This window comes from Salvelinus fontinalis, chromosome 35 (assembly GCF_029448725.1).
Source record: "Salvelinus fontinalis isolate EN_2023a chromosome 35, ASM2944872v1, whole genome shotgun sequence".
NCBI lineage: Eukaryota > Metazoa > Chordata > Actinopteri > Salmoniformes > Salmonidae > Salvelinus > Salvelinus fontinalis.
In genome coordinates this window covers 41,520,310-41,539,875 of record NC_074699.1, presented here as the reverse complement: position 1 = coordinate 41,539,875, position 19,566 = coordinate 41,520,310, and the positions used below count along the sequence as shown (strand labels likewise).

The following is a 19,566-nucleotide window of genomic DNA, read 5'->3' as shown; positions in this document are numbered from 1 at the left end:
TTCATGTTCTGTGTCTCAGTCAGTCACATTATACACAGAGTGAGAAGAAAGTCAGGCTATAGTCATGGAATGAATTTACACAGAGCGTTTCAATGTCTTCACATGACTTGCACTGTATATTTTATTTATTTGACTAGGATAGGCAGTTAAGAACAAATTCTTATTTACAATGACGGCCTAACCCGGACAACGCTGGACCAATTGTGCGCCGCCCTGTAAGATTCCCAATCACGGTCGGTTGTGATACAGCCTGGAATTGAACCAGGTTCTGTAGTGACGCCTCTAGCACTGAGATGCAGTGCCTTAGACCGCTGCGCCACTCGGTAGCCCTATATAGGTCAATCTCACGACTAGTATTAGCTCCCAGAGCTTCTGCAGCGGGCTGACACAGTCTTGTGGTGTATAGCAGAGCTGGGTTTAAATCCAGTCAGTCACAGTTAAATGTTTGCTTTGAAAATCAAACCTGTGTTCAATGACTGTTTTCAGACTCATTCTGTTGGAGTTGTAATGTCCTATAGATCTCTGCTGGGGGGAAGGGGAGAATTCAGCGGCTTTGCTTTTAGCAGTCCTCCAAGGTCCTTCCATCTCACTGCACTGCTTCCACACAGTCGATTCTTCAGCCTCATTACTTTTGCAAAGTTGAAAATACTTTCCCCGCATGATGTTTTTAAAGAGGGAAAATGGATGGGATAAAAAAAGAGAAATGCTGCTTACAATTAAAGGTGCTACACAGAACGTATGGCTCTCAGAATGCTCTGGAGACAAGAAGGGGTCTCATACATGGGCAGAAATATTATCCAGAGGTGATCTCATTGGATAGAAAGGGGCACACCTCCCCCACGCCCATGAGCATGTATACTGAACAAAAATATAAACGCAACATGCGACAATTTCAATAATTTTAGTTACAGTTCATATAAGGAAATCAGTAAATTGAAATAAATTCACTAGGCCCTAATCTTTGGATATCACAATTACTGGGCAGGGTTGTATCCATGGGTGGGTCTGGGAGGGCATAGGCCCACCCTCTTGGGAGCCAGAACCACCCACTGGGTAGCCAGGCTGATTAATCAGAATTAGTTTCCCCCTACAAAGGGCTTTATTATAGAAAATAAATGCTCCTCAGTTTCATCAGCTGGCTGGTCTCAGACGACCCTGCAGGTGAAGAAGCCGGATGTGGAGTTCTTGGGCTGGCGTGGTTACACGTGGTCTGCGGTTGTGAGGCCGGTTGGACGTACTGCCAAATTCTCTAAAACGATGTTTTAGGCTTATGGTAGAGAAATTAACATTAAATTATCTGGTGGACACTTTACACGTTGCGTTTATATTTTTGTTCAGTATAGTTTGCCTAAAACTAGAGATTGGTGTGGCTTCATGAGATATTAGCATCCACAGTGTATCTTTAATACAACAATATACAGGATTCAAACACAAACGTAGAAGATGGTGTCTTGAGTCAAACGTCTAATGTAAAGCGGTGAGAACAGTGTAAACTCCATTATGTCAGAGGTTTAACTATTGGGGATCGTGGTAAACTAACGGAAAATGGCCAAAAATGAGACAAGCTACTTTCTTTCCGACCAGAGACGTCAATACCATACTCTCAACCAGAGACAAGCTGGATGGTTATCTCTTTATGGCCTTCTCCAGTCTGATTTAAAGGGGACATCGACATCAAATCTCAGAAGTATTTTAAATGATGAGCTCTGAGCTAAATTCAGACCCTGTTCCTTGTCAGGACTAATCTCAGTGCTTTACATCATTTACTATAGAACTTTTTAGACTAAGATCATAGCGGGATGTTTACCCTTCTGGCCTTCAATGGAAGGCAGCCATTTTGTAATATCTTACGCCTCGTACTGTAACTGTACACAGGTAACCTGATGCAAAGCATGAGAAAGCAAAGGAATATCAAAGCGTCACAACCCCCCCCCCCCCCCCCCCCAAAAAAGTTGTTGTGACTAGATTTCCCCTCAGCTTGAGGTGTTGTTTGACCATGCAGGTGTATCAGGCATGAGCGAGTCTTACAGCTCTGGAGTCTAGAGATATCATAATGCAGGTTAGTCCTGATACCATCCTCAGACTGATGCATTTCAGTTGGCCACTGGCATTTATATGAAACAAAATCTATTTATGATTCTGTTTGTTTTAAAATAGAAAAACATTTACACCATCACTAGTGTGGAGTTTCTACAACTATACTATAGAGTGTTCCACCATTGGAAGAGGGAGAAATGTAGACTACTGTAGACTATACCCCTAATAGTTACAGCTTTTGTTATCATCAGGTCAGATGTCTCCCTGTCCTCTTTTGCTATAGATAAACACCTGACACAAAGCCAAAGTAGACAGTGGAGGCTCTTGATGAGCGTTGTGTTTTATTTGTGAAAAGCGGCCCCATTGTCCCACAAGTCACCTCACACAGCACTCTTCTTCTGCAGCGCCTCACTGACTCTGTCCTATTGCGTTAGTGTCACCGGCCGCTAAAGCACTTAGCTTGTGTTCCTGGTGTCCTCTGTGGCTGAGCGAAACATCCACTTGGAAGTCCAAAGGAACTTTGAAGACTTTGCCCACACAGAGGGATGTGCATTTATATGTATATCCCTTTATGGATGGTTTATATATAGAGAATCAAGGTATTTTCTAGAAATAACAAAAACATAGCTTTACTGGCTTTACTATTAAAACTGCTTTTACTATTAAAAATATATAAATCATAGAATCCTAATGTTCTTATCAGTTTTTTTTTATTAATCGTTACATAATATAGTTGACTCTGTTCTTGACCCAATTAGGGTCGACACTGTAGTGGCACATAGCCTTCTGGGAGTCAAGGGGTAGCTTCTGGTGGGCAAGGTGTAGCGTCTGGCAGTCAAGGGGTAGCGTCTGGCAGTCAAGGGGTAGCGTCTGGCAGTCAAGGGGTAGCGTCTGGCAGTCAAGGGGTAGCGTCTGGCAGTCAAGGGGTAGCGTCTGGCAGTCAAGGGGTAGCGTCTGGCAGTCAAGGGGTAGCGTCTGGCAGTCAAGGGGTAGCGTCTGGCAGTCAAGGGGTAGCGTCTGGCAGTCAAGGGGTAGCGTCTGGCAGTCAAGGGGGAGCATCTGGCAGTCAAGGTGTAGCGTCTGGCAGTCAAGGGGTAGCGTCTGGCAGTCAAGGGGTAGCTTCTGGGAGTCAAGGGGTAGCTTCTGGGAGTCAAGGGGTAGCTTCTGGGAGTCAAGGGGTAGCTTCTGGGGGGCAAGGTGTAGCTTCCGGGAGTCAACAGGAAGAGGGAAGACAGTAGCAAAATGGGTTGATAAATTAAGATAGTTCACTCAGGCCGTTTACCACTGAAAAAAATGTGTCAGTTCCGGTCTGTTTAACAGGGTGGTTCTCCCATAGATGCCAATGCAATAGCAGCTGGGTCTAGTAAGATTAGTTCATTGACTGTAATGTAACCAGACTCTGACTGTAGATTACCTGACTGAGCTGTGTTCAGTAGAAAAAATGTCCATATATTTTGAAAAGAGGAGGTACTACCTGAACTTGTCCAATAACAACGCTCATAATATTGTAAAACGTTTTGCGAAGTTAAGTCCTACTGAACATGACCCAGTCTCTGTCCCTCACCGACTGTAGCTTGAGGAAAGAAAACAGGAAAGAAAACGTGACTGTCATCTCCCCTTGGCAGGTTGGCCTTTAGGCTGGTCTCCAGATTCACAGGTCACAGATAAAACAATGTTCTTAAATGGTGAATCTCTGTTATAGAGCGTCCTCTAGATCACAACATCAAACACTGATAACATGATCTCTTCTCTCTTCCATCAGCACACTGCCCAGCTGTGGTAGACTGTTCCAGAGACTCCAGTAGTCTTTGACATGTTGGCTGTCATTCACATCCCAGGAAACACAAACATCCACAAAGTTACTCTAACTTCAGTTCATTGCCTCCACCACTTCTTAAAGGCCCATTGCAGTCAAAAACGTGATATTTCGGTGTTTTTTATATATTTCCACACTATGCATTTGGAATAACACTGTGACATTTTGAAAATAATTAGAATGCCCTTTTAGTGTAAGAGCTGTTTGAGAAGACATCCTGACATTTCAGCCTGTTTTGGTGGGATGGAGTTTTGGCCTTCCATGGTGACATCGCCATGCGGTAAATTAGTTAATAGACCAATAAGAAAGAGAGTTCCAAACCTCTCTGCCAATAACAGCTAATTTTCTGTTTTCCCCTCTTCACTCAGAACACTCCCCGAAGGTCCTAGCTAAATTCTTTCTTGAGAAATGGCTCTTTACTAAGAAGCAATTTTTGTTTCTTTTTGAGCACTTTAATTGAAAACATTCACAGTAAGGCACTTCATTGTTACCCAGAAATGATTTGATATTGAGATACAAATGGCTGCATTGGACCTTTAAACTCTGGGTTGTTTTTCTTCCTTCCCCACAATGAAAACAAAGTTAGTGCCAAGGTAGCCGCTGTTTAGTGTTTTATACAGAACAGAATGCAATAACTTTGAGTTGCAATATGACATGAGATGTTATCATGATGGTGACTGTATCATTGTATCTCCCTGAACAACAGTGTTACAGTCAGAGAACTGTACTGATAGTGTCTGATGTGTTGCATGTGAATGACAGAACACCCTTGGTTGTTTTTTCTCGTTCAACCTTTTGACAAGGACAGATCATCTTAGGGAAAGGACTGCTGTACTCTCTGTTGCACGCTCACAGCCTGTAATAGATGTCATAGCTGTTGTCATAACAACATCAACAACAAGTGAAATGATCTGAATTGTGTTATTCTAACTAACCATGGCTAACATGTCAGCTCTGGCTTACTAGCAAATGCTAAATTCCTACTTATATGTTACGATTTTGATAATATGTCTTGCTATTAGTGTCAGTGTAAGAATTAAACCTTCAGTCCCAAAAGTCGGGACTTTCTCGGGCCGGGTATCAGCAGAACAAATAATAATATGGATACATTTCAGTGAAAACACAAACACTCTCTCAATGTCCTTTCTCTACAACAGTCCTCCACTTCCTGTTGAAGTATGGGACATGGACACAGAGGGTTATGCTATTAAAACCAAAGGGCAACATATTCCCAGGAAGAGGAATCTGATAAACTATGTTGCCAGTTTCTCAAGGGGAGAGGGGGATGGAGGAAGAGGTCCGTTGAAAGGGAATGGGGCCAGATCCCCGGAGGAGATTCCGACACAAAACTAGGAATATCATTTGTGCATCAGCGTGTTGAACCATTACAACAATTCTCAAGCAACAAGTCAATATAGACAAATTAGACTATTAGCAAACATTTGTGAACTGTTCACATTGTTGAACTCATGTCTGGTTGAATCTCTACTTTATATTTATAGCAAGACAAGCGTTGAAATGTATGAAATTAGTTAAATGACATTGGCGTTGATACCCCTCACACCAGTCTGCAAATAAAATTATTTTACTGACATCTCTGCAGTGACTCAGTGAGAAAACATCAAAGAACTCAGTGTCTTAATTTGGATTTGCCTCTGTCTCCTTTTGGGACCCCCTAATCACTGTCCAATGTGCTGTGATGTCCGCGTGTTTATGTGCAGTTGTAATGTCTGAGGCAACTGTGAAGGAAGTGGGCATGGGCCCATGTAAGCAGCCCTGGAATTTCAAAGACAGGAAGGCCTGTTGATAAGAATCACACCAGACAGTCTGTGCTCTGAACACCCTTAGACTAGAACATTATACAATGGTTTCTAATGGGCAGAATGACCTGTTAAGTAAACATCGGGCTACTTTAAGATGTTTTTCCCTGTCAACATATTTGGTTATATGTACATGGATAATTATCAGTGTAACCACATTACATTTACATTTAAGTCATTTAGCAGACGCTCTTATCCAGAGCGACTTACAAATTGGTGCATTCACCTTATGATATTAACTGTGGAACAACCACTTTACAACAGTGCATCTAAATCTTTTAAGGGGGGGGGGGGGGGTTAAAAGGATTACTTTTAACACAACAACTACAGTACAAATACATTCTGTAAATTTCAACGACAAAAACAAAGTTTCTCGGGTAGTTATCATTTTCATTCGCAATGGAGCCCCTGCTTATCCGTTCTAAAACCCAGACTTTGAATAATATGAATAAAGTAAAAGGTCATATTATCATTCTCGTTTGACTCTATAACCAACTATAGACTGGGACTGGACTTTATGATACACTTTCTAGTGACTTAAATGTCTCAAACTAAGGGGGCTACTGTGTTTTGGTGGTAACCATGGCGACCTCCACTTATTATTTAAACTCTGTTTGTGTTTGTCATATCTCCACAGTGTCTTATAGTAATTTTGAGGTAAGTGATCTTATCAATTACATTTATGATGCCATCAGAGAGAAAGCCTTGGTTCGCAGACCATGTATGGGTAAATGTGTGTTGTGTTGTCATATAGCCATGGGACGGAACTATTTCACATTTCCCAAGCTAATTTTAGAAACTCAAGTTCAACTACTCCTCTATAGGCTTGTCTGTCTTTGGGCTAGATCAACATCTGACTGCCTGTTCCCTCTGTAACACAACATTCTAACTAGGCCTATTAAAGGAGCATTCCATAATATTGCCACACACAAATAGATTGTAATGTCTATGATATATAGTAGTAAAGGAATAGTATTCCTTGAAATATTTTTTTGTTGTATTTGAATAATTTGAAAAGCTATAAGGCTGCTTGTCTACTGAGTGTCTGGTCCTCCCATCTTCAACAGCAGTGCCTTCCTGATTCGCAATAGGTTCTCCTTCTTGCAGGTTGCAAATGTAAACAATATAAGCCTGACCATATTTCATGTCCCACAAGGAATGTGTTTTTGGTTTATGATCAGGTTAAAAAAAACTGTAATAAGCTATGTTCCATACTGCCTCTTTAAAGGGCTGAGGAATACTGAAATGTACACTATTCTACATCTCTAGCAGTATCTACTGTGCACTGTTTCTAAGAAAGAATGTTTACCTCAGAGATAAGATAAACACACTGACCAATATAGAAAGACATGTCTGTTCTCTCTCTTAGTTCAACCACAGATACCATAACACCCTGACATGTCTGTTCCCTCTCTTAGTTCAACCACAGATACCATTACACCCTGACATGTCTGTCCCCTCTCTTAGTTCAACCACAGATACCATAACACCCTGACATGTCTGTCCCCTCTCTTAGTTCAACCACAGATACCATAACACCCTGACATGTCTGTCCCCTCTCTTAGTTCAACCACAGATACCATTACACCCTGACATGTCTGTCCCCTCTCTTAGTTCAACCACAGATACCATAACACCCTGACATGTCTGTACCCTCTCTTAGTTCAACCACAGATACCATAACACCCTGACATGTCTGTCCCCTCTCTTAGTTCAACCACAGATACCATTACACCCTGACATGTCTGTTCTCTCTCTTAGTTCAACCACAGATACCATAACACCCTGACATGTCTGTCCCCTCTCTTAGTTCAACCACAGATACCATAACACCCTGACATGTCTGTCCCCTCTCTTAGTTCAACCACAGATACCATAACACCCTGACATGTCTGTTCTCTCTCTTAGTTCAACCACAGATACCATAACACCCTGACATGTCTGTCCCCTCTCTTAGTTCAACCACAGATACCATTACACCCTGACATGTCTGTTCCATCTCTTAGTTCAACCACAGATACCATAACACCCTGACATGTCTGTCCCCTCTCTTAGTTCAACCACAGATACCATAACACCCTGACATGTCTGTTCTCTCTCTTAGTTCAACCACAGATACCATAACACCCTGACATGTCTGTACCCTCTCTTAGTTCAACCACAGATACCATTACACCCTGACATGTCTGTTCCATCTCTTAGTTCAACCACAGATACCATTACACCCTGACATGTCTGTCCTCTCTCTTAGTTCAACCACAGATACCATTACACCCTGACATGTCTGTTCTCTCTCTTAGTTCAACCACAGATACCATAACACCCTGACATGTCTGTTCTCTCTCTTAGTTCAACCACAGATACCATTACACCCTGACATGTCTGTCCTCTCTCTTAGTTCAACCACAGATACCATTACACCCTGACATGTCTGTTCTCTCTCTTAGTTCAACCACAGATACCATAACACCCTGACATGTCTGTTCTCTCTCTTAGTTCAACCACAGATACCATAACACCCTGACATGTCTGTTCTCTCTCTTAGTTCAACCACAGATACCATAACACCCTGACATGTCTGTCCCCTCTCTTAGTTCAACCACAGATACCATAAAACCCTGACATGTCTGTCCCCTCTCTTACATCTGTTTGTTTACGTTGTAGTTTGACGAGGATTTTACTTTGTTTAGAGTTTTACTGGCCACACTTTGCATTTAAAAGCCCTGTTGTGCTGCTCTTTTACAAGTGCGGAGTACTTAGAGAGAGTGTTGTCTGTTGCTGTCTAAATGAACATCAATCAAAGAACCTAAATCCAAACATATAATTAACTCTCCACCTCCCCTCCTGCTCTTTCTACCTCTCAGAACATCTATTGACTAACAGACAACGTCAAGTCCCTACTAGTGGCAGAGCACAGTCCTTCTGACTTAGAGGGACTAAATCAATCTAATCCAAATAAACACTTTTCTTCCAATATATCATCTTGAAACCTGTGCTGTAGGTGGTTAGCAGATTGTCTTCAGGAGGTTAGTTGCAATTCAACACTTCTACAAAGCAGGAATCGCATGTTATTAAGTAAAGTCTTAATGGGAAATCTGCCATATGTCCACCTTTTGTTTAATGACAAGAACCAGTTGTGTTTTTGACATTAGTCCTGTCTGTCATTGGGAAATACAACATGACCAGTGCTACATCCTGTTCAATCCTCTTTCTTTTCTCAGGGATCATTGGAATCACATTCAAATGTATCTTGCCTCTGAAAATCCTGACATCAAATGACAATGGTCATCATTACAGATGGAAAACTGGGATTACACACTTTTACAGCTAAAATCTGTTTTCTCTCTGATTGGTGCCCTATTTAGAATGTGCATACCAGCAGAGGGTTATCTGGACAGAAGAAAGCTGGATTCTTGAGTCACCTGCTCAATTTAGACTCTAAGGCAGTCAGCAGAACTAACAGTGTAGAACCAGTGAGCGGAACTAATCTCATCAAATATTAAACCTGGTTTGGAGACTGGTTCAGTGGTGCAGGATTCCCCTAGGATCCAACATAGACAAAGCTTCAGGATTATAGAACACAGTGTACAGGAAGTGAAACCTGGAGCGGCCATTTTGAAAGAGTAGACTATGCCAAGGAGAAACCTACAGAAAATAAGGTCAATGCTGTTTTGTGTCACCACTTCCACTTCAGATTTATAGACAAAATGCAGACAATGTAGCTGATGCAGGCAAGGAGAGAGGTGACTTCAACACACTTTGTAGATCTTGTCAACAAGAAGCGTTTTGTAAACCACAAGAAACGAGGCCAACACTTCCAGTGTTAACACAGCTCTTTGCAATGAAACTTCCTAACTCTAATTGCATATATATACAGTACCAGTCAACATTTTTAGAACACCTACTCATTCAAGGGTTTTTCTTTATTTTTACAATTTTCTATATTGTAGAGTGCTGCATCAGATGACCTGGCCTACACAATCCCCCGACCTCAATCAAATTGAGATGGTTCGGGATGAGTCGTACCACAGAGTGAAGGAAAAGCAGCCAACAAGTGCTCAGCATATGTGGGAACTCCTTCAAGACTGTTGGAAAAGCATTCCAGGTGAAGCTGGTTGAGAGAATGCCAAGAGTGTGCAAAGCTGTCATCAAGGCAAAGGGTGGCTATTTGAAGAATCTTAAATATAAAATATATTTTGATTTGTTTAACACTGTTTTGGTTACTACATGATTCCATATGTGTTATTTCATAGTTTTGATGTCTTCACTATTATTCTACAATGTAGAAAATAGTAAAAATAAAGAAAAAACCTTGAATGAGTAGGTGTTCTAAAACTTTTGACGGGTAGTGTATATAGTAGTGATCCTTGCTTTATGAGCCACATTACAATTCCCACCAAGTGGGTTAACCCTATTTGAGCGACGCGTAGGGTGTGTTGCGTTTCATGCCAGCAACCCGAGTTTCCTGCCCCATCATTCGCTACAATACAGTTGAAGTCGGAGGTTTACATACACTTAGGTTGGAGTCATTAAAACTTGTTTTTCAACCACTCCACAAATTTCTTGTTAACAAACCATAGTTTTGGCAAGTCGGTTAGGACATCTACTTTGTGCATGACACAAGTAATTTTTCCAACAATTGTTTACAGACAGATTATTTCACTTATAATTCACTGTATCACAATTCCAGTGGGTCAGAAGTTTACATACACTAAGTTGCCTGTGCCTTTAAACAGTTTGGAAAATTCCAGAAATTTATGTCATGGCTTTAGAAGCTTCTGATAGGCTAATTTACATAATTTGAATCAATTGGAGGTGTACCTGTGGATGTATTTCAAGGCCTACCTTCAAACTCAGTGCCTCTTTGCATGACATCATGGGAAAATAAAAAGAAATCAGCCAAGACCCCAGAAAAGAAATTGTAGACCTCCACAAGTCTGGTTCATCCTTGGGAGCAATTTCCAAACGCCTGAAGGTACCACGTTCATCTGTACAAACAATAGTACGCAAGTATAAACACCATGGGACCACGCAGTCGTCATACCGCTCAGGAAGGAGACGCGTTCTGTCTCCTAGAGATGAACGTACTTTTGTGCGAAAAGTGCAAATCAATCCCAGAACAACAGCAAAGGACCTTGTGAAGATGCTGTAGGAAACAGGTACAAAAGTATCTATATCCATAGTAAAACGAGTCCTATATCGACATAACCTGAAAGGCCGCTCAGCAATGAAGAAGCCACTGCTCCAAAACCTCCATAAAAAAAGCCAGACTACGGTTTGCAACTGCACATGGGGACAAAAATCGTATTTTTTTGAGAAATGTCATCTGGTCTGATGAAACAAAAATAGAACTGTTTGGCCATAATGACCATCGTTATGTTTGGAGAAAAAAGGGGGACGCTTGCAAGCCGAAGAACACCATCCCAACCGTGAAGCACGGGGGTGGCAGCATCATGTTGTGTGGGTGCTTTGCTGCAGGAGGGACTGGTGCACTTCACAAAATAGATAACTTAATGAGGAGGAAAATTGTGTCGATATATTGAAGCAACATCTCATACATCAGTCAGAAGTTAAAGCTTGGTATTAATTGGGTCTTCCAAATGGACAATGACGCCAAGCATACTTCCAAAGTTGTGGCAAAATGGCTTAAGGACAACAAAGTCAAGGTATTGGAGTGGCCATCACAAAGCCCTGACCTCAAGCCTATAGAAAATTTGGGCAGAACTGAAAAAGCGTGTGCGAGCAAGGAGGCCTACAAACCTTACTCAGTTACACCAGCTTTGTCAGGAGGAATGGGCCAAAATTCACCCAACTTATTGTGGGAAGCTTGTGGAAGGCTACCCGAAACGTTTGACCCAAGTTAAACAATTTAAAGGCAATGCTACCAAATACTAATTGAGTGTATGTAAACTTCTGACCCACTGGGAATGTGATGATAGAAATAAAAGCTGAATTAAATCATTCTCTCTACTATTATTCTGACATTTCACATTCTTAAAATAAAGTGGTGATCCTAACTGACCTAAGACAGGGAATGTTTACTAGGATTAAATGTCAGGAATTGTGAAAAACTGAGTTTAAATGTATTTGGCTAAGGTGTATGTAAACTTCCGACAACTGTATATACAGTATACACAATATAGTGCCATTTAGCAGACCATTTATCCTATACCCTATACCCTTTACCCTATACCCTTTTATCCCAAAATATCTACAGAGAGTGCATAATACATTTGAGCATTATAGCCCCAGCGGGATTGAACCCACAACCTTGGCATTGATAGAGCCACACTCTTACCCTGGTGTTGTATCGCTCTGCTGGTCTTTCCCTCAAGTTAATCTAAAGTTTTGGAGTGGGTAGAGGAGGTTGAGTTTTGAGCAGGTGGAGTTTTTAAAGGAAAGCAGTAATGGGGAGGGAGAAATGGGAACAGAAAAAGGAACATTCCAGACTTAATCAAAGTGAAGTGCATTACCCGGGGGCGCCCGATGGGGTTGGCAGGCTCATCGCACGTTACACAACGCCTCCAGTCAACTCCACCAGCGCCAGCTGAGGCTTTACTTAGCGGGATAAATATTTCATACACCACCTTCCCCATCGCATGAGCCTGTCATAGTGCGTTCCCTCTGACAACTAGGCACAACTCCACTTCTGGCCATAAGAGGATGCTGGAGTTTGCATAATTTAGACGGCCCATGCTGTGAAATGTGCCCCGTCGCTTATCAAATATGTATCAGATTTGAACTTCAGGGGGGTTGTATTTGGCATGGGGGTGGGTTGGGGTTGAAGAGCTAGTCCAGACAATAGATGTGTGTGAAGTCCAAAGTAGTAGTGTGACTCTGTCAAGAACTTTTCCTGTCCAGACCACTGGGAAGCTAACGTGTGTGGATACTGTACATGCTAACGTGCGTGGATACTGTACATGCTAACGTGTGTGGATACCGTACATGCTAACGTGTGTGGATGCTGTACATGTTAACGTGTGTGGATACTGTACATGCTAACGTGTGTGGATACTGTACATGCTAACGTGTGTGGATACTGTACATGCTAACGTGCGTGGATGCTGTACATGTTAACGTGTGTGGATACTGTACATGCTAACGTGCGTGGATGCTGTACATGTTAACGTGTGGATACTGTACATGCTAACGTGTGTGGATACTGTACATGCTAACGTGTGTGGATACTGTACATGTTAACGTGTGTGGATACTGTACATGCTAACGTGTGTGGATACTGTACATGCTAACGTGTGTGGATACTGTACATGTTAACGTGTGTGGATGCTGTACATGTTAACGTGCGTGGATACTGTACATGTTAACGTGTGGATACTGTACATGCTAACGTGTGTGGATACTGTACATGCTAACGTGTGTGGATACTGTACATGTTAACGTGCGTGGATACTGTACACGCTAACGTGTGTGGATACTGTACATGCTAACGTGTGTGGATACTGTACATGTTAACGTGCGTGGATAGTGTACATGTTAACGTGTGTGGATACTGTACATGCTAACGTGCGTGGATACTGTACATGCTAACGTGTGTGGATACTGTACATGCTAACGTGTGTGGATACTGTACATGTTAACGTGCGTGGATAGTGTACATGTTAACGTGTGTGGATACTGTACATGCTAACGTGTGTGGATACTGTACATGTTAACGTGCGTGGATACTGTACATGTTAACGTGTGTGGATACTGTACATGTTAACGTGCGTGGATACTGTACATGTTAACGTGTGTGGATACTGTACATGTTAACGTGTGTGGATACTGTACATGTTAACGTGCGTGGATACTGTACATGTTAACGTGTGTGGATACTGTACATGCTAACGTGTGTGGATACTGTACATGCTAACGTGCGTGGATACTGTACATGTTAACGTGTGTGGATACTGTACATGTTAACGTGCGTGGATACTGTACATGTTAACGTGTGTGGATACTGTACATGCTAACGTGTGTGGATACTGTACATGCTAACGTGTGTGGATGCTGTACATGTTAACGTGTGTGGATACTGTACATGTTAACGTGTGTGGATACTGTACATGTTAACGTGTGGATACTGTACATGCTAACGTGTGTGGATGCTGTACATGTTAACGTGTGTGGATACTGTACATGCTAACGTGTGTGGATACTGTACATGTTAACGTGTGTGGATACTGTACATGTTAACGTGTGTGGATACTGTACATGCTAACGTGTGTGGATACTATACATGTTAACGTGTGTGGATACTGTACATGTTAACGTGTGTGGATACTGTACATGCTAACATGTGTGGATACTGTACATGTTAACGTGTGTGGATACTGTACATGCTAACGTGTGTGGATACTGTACATGTTAACGTGTGTGGATACTGTACATGTTAACGTGCGTGGATACTGTACATGCTAACGTGCGTGGATACTGTACATGTTAACGTGCGTGGATGCTGTACATGCTAACGTGCGTGGATGCCGTACATGCTAACGTGCGTGGATGCCGTACATGCTAACGTGTGTGGATACTGTACATGCTAACGTGTGTGGATACTGTACATGTTAATGTGTGGATACTGTACATGTTAACGTGCGTCTATGCTGTACATGCTAACGTGCGTGGATGCTGTACACGCTAACGTGCGTGGATGCTGTACACGCTAACGTGCGTGGATGCCGTACATGCTAACGTGCGTGGATGCTGTACACGCTAACGTGCGTGGATGCCGTACATGCTAACGTGCGTGGATGCCGTACATGCTAACGTGTGTGCCAGCACACATATAGTGCATGAGTAAAGGAAAGCAGAAACCTATGCATATTCAAAGATATCAGTCAATAGTTTGGTTAACTGGAGCAAGATAATCCACCCACTTGCAATACTGTGTACAATATTAATGTAACTCTAGAGATCCTAGCCTTGAAGAGGTTGGATGCTTAACTGTTTCCTATTGCTAACACCAACAGTTCAACATTCCAATTGGAAATGGAAGTAAAGAAAGTCTTCCTTTTCAATAAAGGGTCAGCAGCATAAAGGGAACTAACAAAATGAGGAAACCTACCTCTCCTGAGAGAAAAACAGTCTGCACTACCAATTTTATCAGCACTATTGAAAACAAACATTCTCATAATTATTACTATTAAAACAATTTAATGTATAGCTTTTTACATTGTATGGGGGAATAAATGTGTAGCATCCACCTTAGCCAAGCCATGGTAGCCATTTTGCACCAGAAACATCACCACTCACCCCTTATCACAGTGGAGCAGTGAGGTAGCGTGAGGTAGTCACCATAGCTAATGGGCCTATGAAAGCAAATGGAGAAGCATGTGAAAATGGTGGAAGCACAGTAGTTGAGCTGTGTGTTTATGAAACAGAAGTGATGATCATCATGGAACAAAAGGCCCATTGACAGCAGTGGGCAGGGAGCCAACGAGGACAGCTGCAGTTACACAGGTCAAGGTGAAACAGGCCAAGACGAGTGGAGAGGTAGACTAGTGGAGAGGTAGACTAGTGGAGAGGAAGACTAGTGGAGAGGAACACTAGTGGAGAGGAAGAGTAGTGGAGAGGAACACTAGTGGAGAGGAAGGGTAGTGGAGAGGAAGACTAGTGGGGAAGAAGGGTAGTGAGGAGGAACACTAGTGGAGAGGAAGGGTAGTGGAGAGGAAGAGTAGTGGAGAGTTGCAAGGAACACTTGCTGTATGGGAAAGTATTTGGGAAATTGTCTTAACTTAATTTCTCAATAATAGTGTAGCTATTTCTGGGGGTAGCCCGAATGGAAAACCTATGACACTGTGGCTGTCAGTTTAACACCTTAGATATTACATGAAGAGATCCAAACCTTTTGATGAGGTCGTTGGTGTTTTACTTGGGATTGGGGGCTGGAGTGGTGTCACACGTTTCCCCACCCCTAGAAAACACAGCTGATTATACTAATTGCATTCTAAACTGATGATTGTGATAGGTTTATTATTGGACTCAGGTGGGTTAGCTGTGGTTGGGGCAAAAGTGTGACACCAATCAGGTCCCCGAGGACTGGAGTTGCCTATCCCTGTGCAAAAATATTATATTTGTGCTCATGCTTCTAGTACAGGGCTCTCCAACCCCGTTCCTGGAGAGGACCCTCCTGTTGGTTTTCACTCTTACCCTAATCTAGCACACCTAAATCTAATAATTAGCTGGTTGATAATCTGATTTGGGTTAGTTATAATTGGGTTTGGAGTAAAAACCTACAGGAGGGTAACTCTACAGGAACAGGGTTGGAGTTAAAACCTACAGGAGGGTAGCACTCCAGGAACAGGGTTGGAGTAAAAACCTACAGGAGGGTAGCTCTCCAGGAACACGGTTGGAGTTAAAACCTACAGGAGGGTAGATCTCCAGGAACAGGGTTGGAGTTAAAACCTACAGGAGGGTAGCACTCCAGGAACAGGGTTGGAGTTAAAACCTACAGGAGGGTAGCTCTCCAGGAACACGGTTGGAGTTAAAACCTACAGGAGGGTAGATCTCCAGGAACAGGGTTGGAGTTAAAACCTACAGGAGGGTAGATCTCCAGGAACAGGGTTGCAGTTATAACCTACAGGACGGTAGCTCTCCAGGAACAGGGTTGGAGTTAAAACCTACAGGACGGTAGCTCTCCAGGAACAGGGTTGGAGTTATAACCTACAGGACGGTAGCTCTCCAGGAACAAGGTTGGAGTTATAACCTACAGGACGGTAGCTCTCCAGGAACAGGGTTGGAGTTAAAACCTACAGGACGGTAGCTCTCCAGGAACAGGGTTGGAGTTAAAACCTACAGGACGGTAACTCTCCAGGAACAGGGTTGGGGTTAAAACCTACAGGACGGTAGCTCTCCAGGAACAGGGTTGGAGTTAAAACATACAGGACGGTAACTCTCCAGGAACAGGGTTGGAGTTAAAACCTACAGGACGGTAACTCTCCAGGAACAGGGTTGGAGTTAAAACCTACAGGACGGTAGCTCTCCAGGAACAGGGTTGGAGTTAAAACCTACAGGACGGTAACTCTCCAGGAACAGGGTTGGGGTTAAAACCTACAGGACGGTAGCTCTCCAGGAACAGGGTTGGAGTTAAAACCTACAGGACGGTAACTCTCCAGGAACAGGGTTGGGGTTAAAACCTACAGGATGGTAACTCTCCAGGAACAGGGTTGGAGTTAAAACCTACAGGACGGTAGCTCTCCAGGAACAGGATTGGAGTTAAAACCTACAGGACGGTAACTCTCCAGGAACAGGGTTGGGGTTAAAACCTACAGGACGGTAGCTCTCCAGGAACAGGGTTGGAGAGCCCTGCTCTAGTGTTTTCAGTCATATGAATGTGAGAGGACACTGCGTGGGAGTACAGGCATGGTTGTGAATCTACTAAAGAGTCAAGGGGTCAAGTCTGGGATTATTTGCTTGCCAGTGAGCTGTGGAGTAGGAGTGTTATTTTTCTGTTATCTTCCTGGCCTAAGCATAAATTAGATGTGCTGTATCTAGCAGGCAGGTATATAATTAAATAGCATAAGACATACTAACATTATAAGTGGTAAAACATGTAGTAGGTCTAAAATGGGGCAGCATAAATTGCTAGAGCAGAAAAGGCCGGTTCCAAAGCAAAAACATTGTTTCATTATGGTAGATAGTTTGAAATTGCCTCCCATACCGAGTTCATTTCGAGAACGAAATAATAATTTTAAATAGTGTCAACTTTCTCCTAAGACAAGATGTCAAAATAAGACAACAGCTGCTACAGATGTATTTAATATATACACTGCTCAAAAAAATAAAGGGAACACTTAAACAACACAATGTAACTCCAAGTCAATCACACTTCTGTGAAATCAAACTGTCCACTTAGGAAGCAACACTGATTGACAATACATTTCACATGCTGTTGTGCAAATGGAATAGACAGAAGGTGGAAATTATAGGTAATTAGTAAGACACCCCCAAAAAAGGAATGGTTCTGCAGGTGGTGACCACATACCACTTCTCAGTTCCTATGCTTCCTGACTGATGTTTTGGTCACTTTTGAATGCTGGTGGTGCTTTCACTCTAGTGGTAGCATGAGACGGAGTCTACAACCCACACAAGTGGCTCAGGTAGTGCAGTTCATCCAGGATGGCACATCAATGCGAGCTGTGGCAAAAAGGTTTGCTGTGTCTGTCAGCGTAGTGTCCAGAGCATGGAGGCCCTACCAGGAGACAGGCCAGTACATCAGGAGACGTGGAGGAGGCCGTAGGAGGGCAACAACCCAGCAGCAGGACCGCTACCTCCGCCTTTGTGCAAGGAGGTGCACTGCCAGAGCCCTGCAAAACGACCTCCAGCAGGCCACAAATGTGCATGTGTCTGCTCAAACGGTCAGAAACAGACTCCATGAGGGTGGTATGAGTGCCCGACGTCCACAGGTGGGGGTTGTGCTTACAGCCCAACACCGTGCAGGACGTTTGGCATTTGCCAGAGAACACCAAGATTGGCAAATTCGCTACTGGCGCCCTGTGCTCTTCACAGATGAAAGCAGGTTCATGCACATTTGTGGCCTGCTGGAGGTCGTTTTGCAGGGCTCTGGCAGTGCACCTCCTTGCACAAAGGTGGAGGTAGCGGTCCTGCTGCTGGGTTGTTGCCCTCCTACGGCCTCCTCCACGTCTCCTGATGTACTGGCCTGTCTCCTGGTAGGGCCTCCATGCTCTGGACACTACGCTGACAGACACAGCAAACCTTTTTGCCACAGCTCGCATTGATGTGCCATCCTGGATGAACTGCACTACCTGAGCCACTTGTGTGGGTTGTAGACTCCGTCTCATGCTACAACTAGAGTGAAAGCACCGCCAGCATTCAAAAGTGACCAAAACATCAGCCAGGAAGCATAGGAACTGAGAAGTGGTCTGTGGTCACCACCTGCAGAACCATTCCTTTATTGGGGATGTCTTACTAATTGCCTATAATTTCCACCTTTTGTCTATTCCATTTGCACAATAGCATGTGAAATTTATTGTCAATCAGTGTTGCTTCCTAAGTGGACAGTTTGATTTCACAGAAGTGTGATTGACTTGGAGTTACATTGTGTTGTTTAAGTGTTCCCTTTATTTTTTTGAGCAGTGTATTTTTTATTTTTTATTATTGTACATTTAAGAAGCAAATGTTATTCAGCAATAAAATCAATGTGTTTATTGTCTGCCCCAACAAGACAAGAACAAAGCAGGTCTGTCTTCTTCTAGCTTAGAGAGGGATACCATACAATCCAACCATGTGATCGTGTGCCAATAGACACAGAAGGTCAATATATCTCCATAGAAGGTAATGTTTGCCAGTTCCTAATTATTGTTGACATCCATGAAAATGAGCCCTTCATCATCCTCCATGTAAGGGGAAGCTACGCACCAGAAGGCCTGTCTGTTATTTTAGTGATATTGTAAGGGCATTACTAAACCCTACTCTCTAATTCTGCTCAAATGCTGGTCATGAATGACCAGTTATGGTCAAATTATGGTAATTACTCAAAGTAAGGTTTTGGATCATTTCCCAGCCACTGCAAGTTCAAAAGAGACACCACCAATATCCAAGTTATAGAGAAGTAAGTTGACTGTTTAGGACTCTATGGAGTATGGTGTTTTTCTGTTTAGTCTCATGCCCAAATAAATGAAACAAATAAATTAGATGCTGTGGTGAATTTATAATGGCCATAATGTTTAAAGAGTAACGTCCATTATGTTTACACGGCAGACACCACTGGGCACACCACATCATTTCAGCGTGGAAAATTAGCTCATATTTAGTATGTAGATATTGATCAATAAGATTCCAACCTATTTTCACCCACTCAAAAAGACAGCCAAAAGTTTGCTGAATTCCCAATGGGTTATCATTACGATTTCAACCATTTTAAAGGACATT

General features: G+C 42.8%; 1 protein-coding gene across 1 annotated transcript in view; it reads right to left on the bottom strand.

The window, feature by feature from the left end:
* Positions 1-793: 793 nt before the first annotated feature.
* The window catches only part of LOC129834951 (uncharacterized), a 44,270-nt gene continuing 25,497 nt past the window's right edge, over positions 794-19,566 (bottom strand). Inside the window, exons 10-11 of the mRNA XM_055900321.1 lie at positions 2,816-3,159; positions 794-858 (exon numbers count right to left, since the gene is read on the bottom strand). Coding sequence (XP_055756296.1) covers positions 794-858; positions 2,816-3,159 — 409 coding nt within the window. The remainder of the gene's footprint in view (positions 859-2,815; positions 3,160-19,566) is intronic.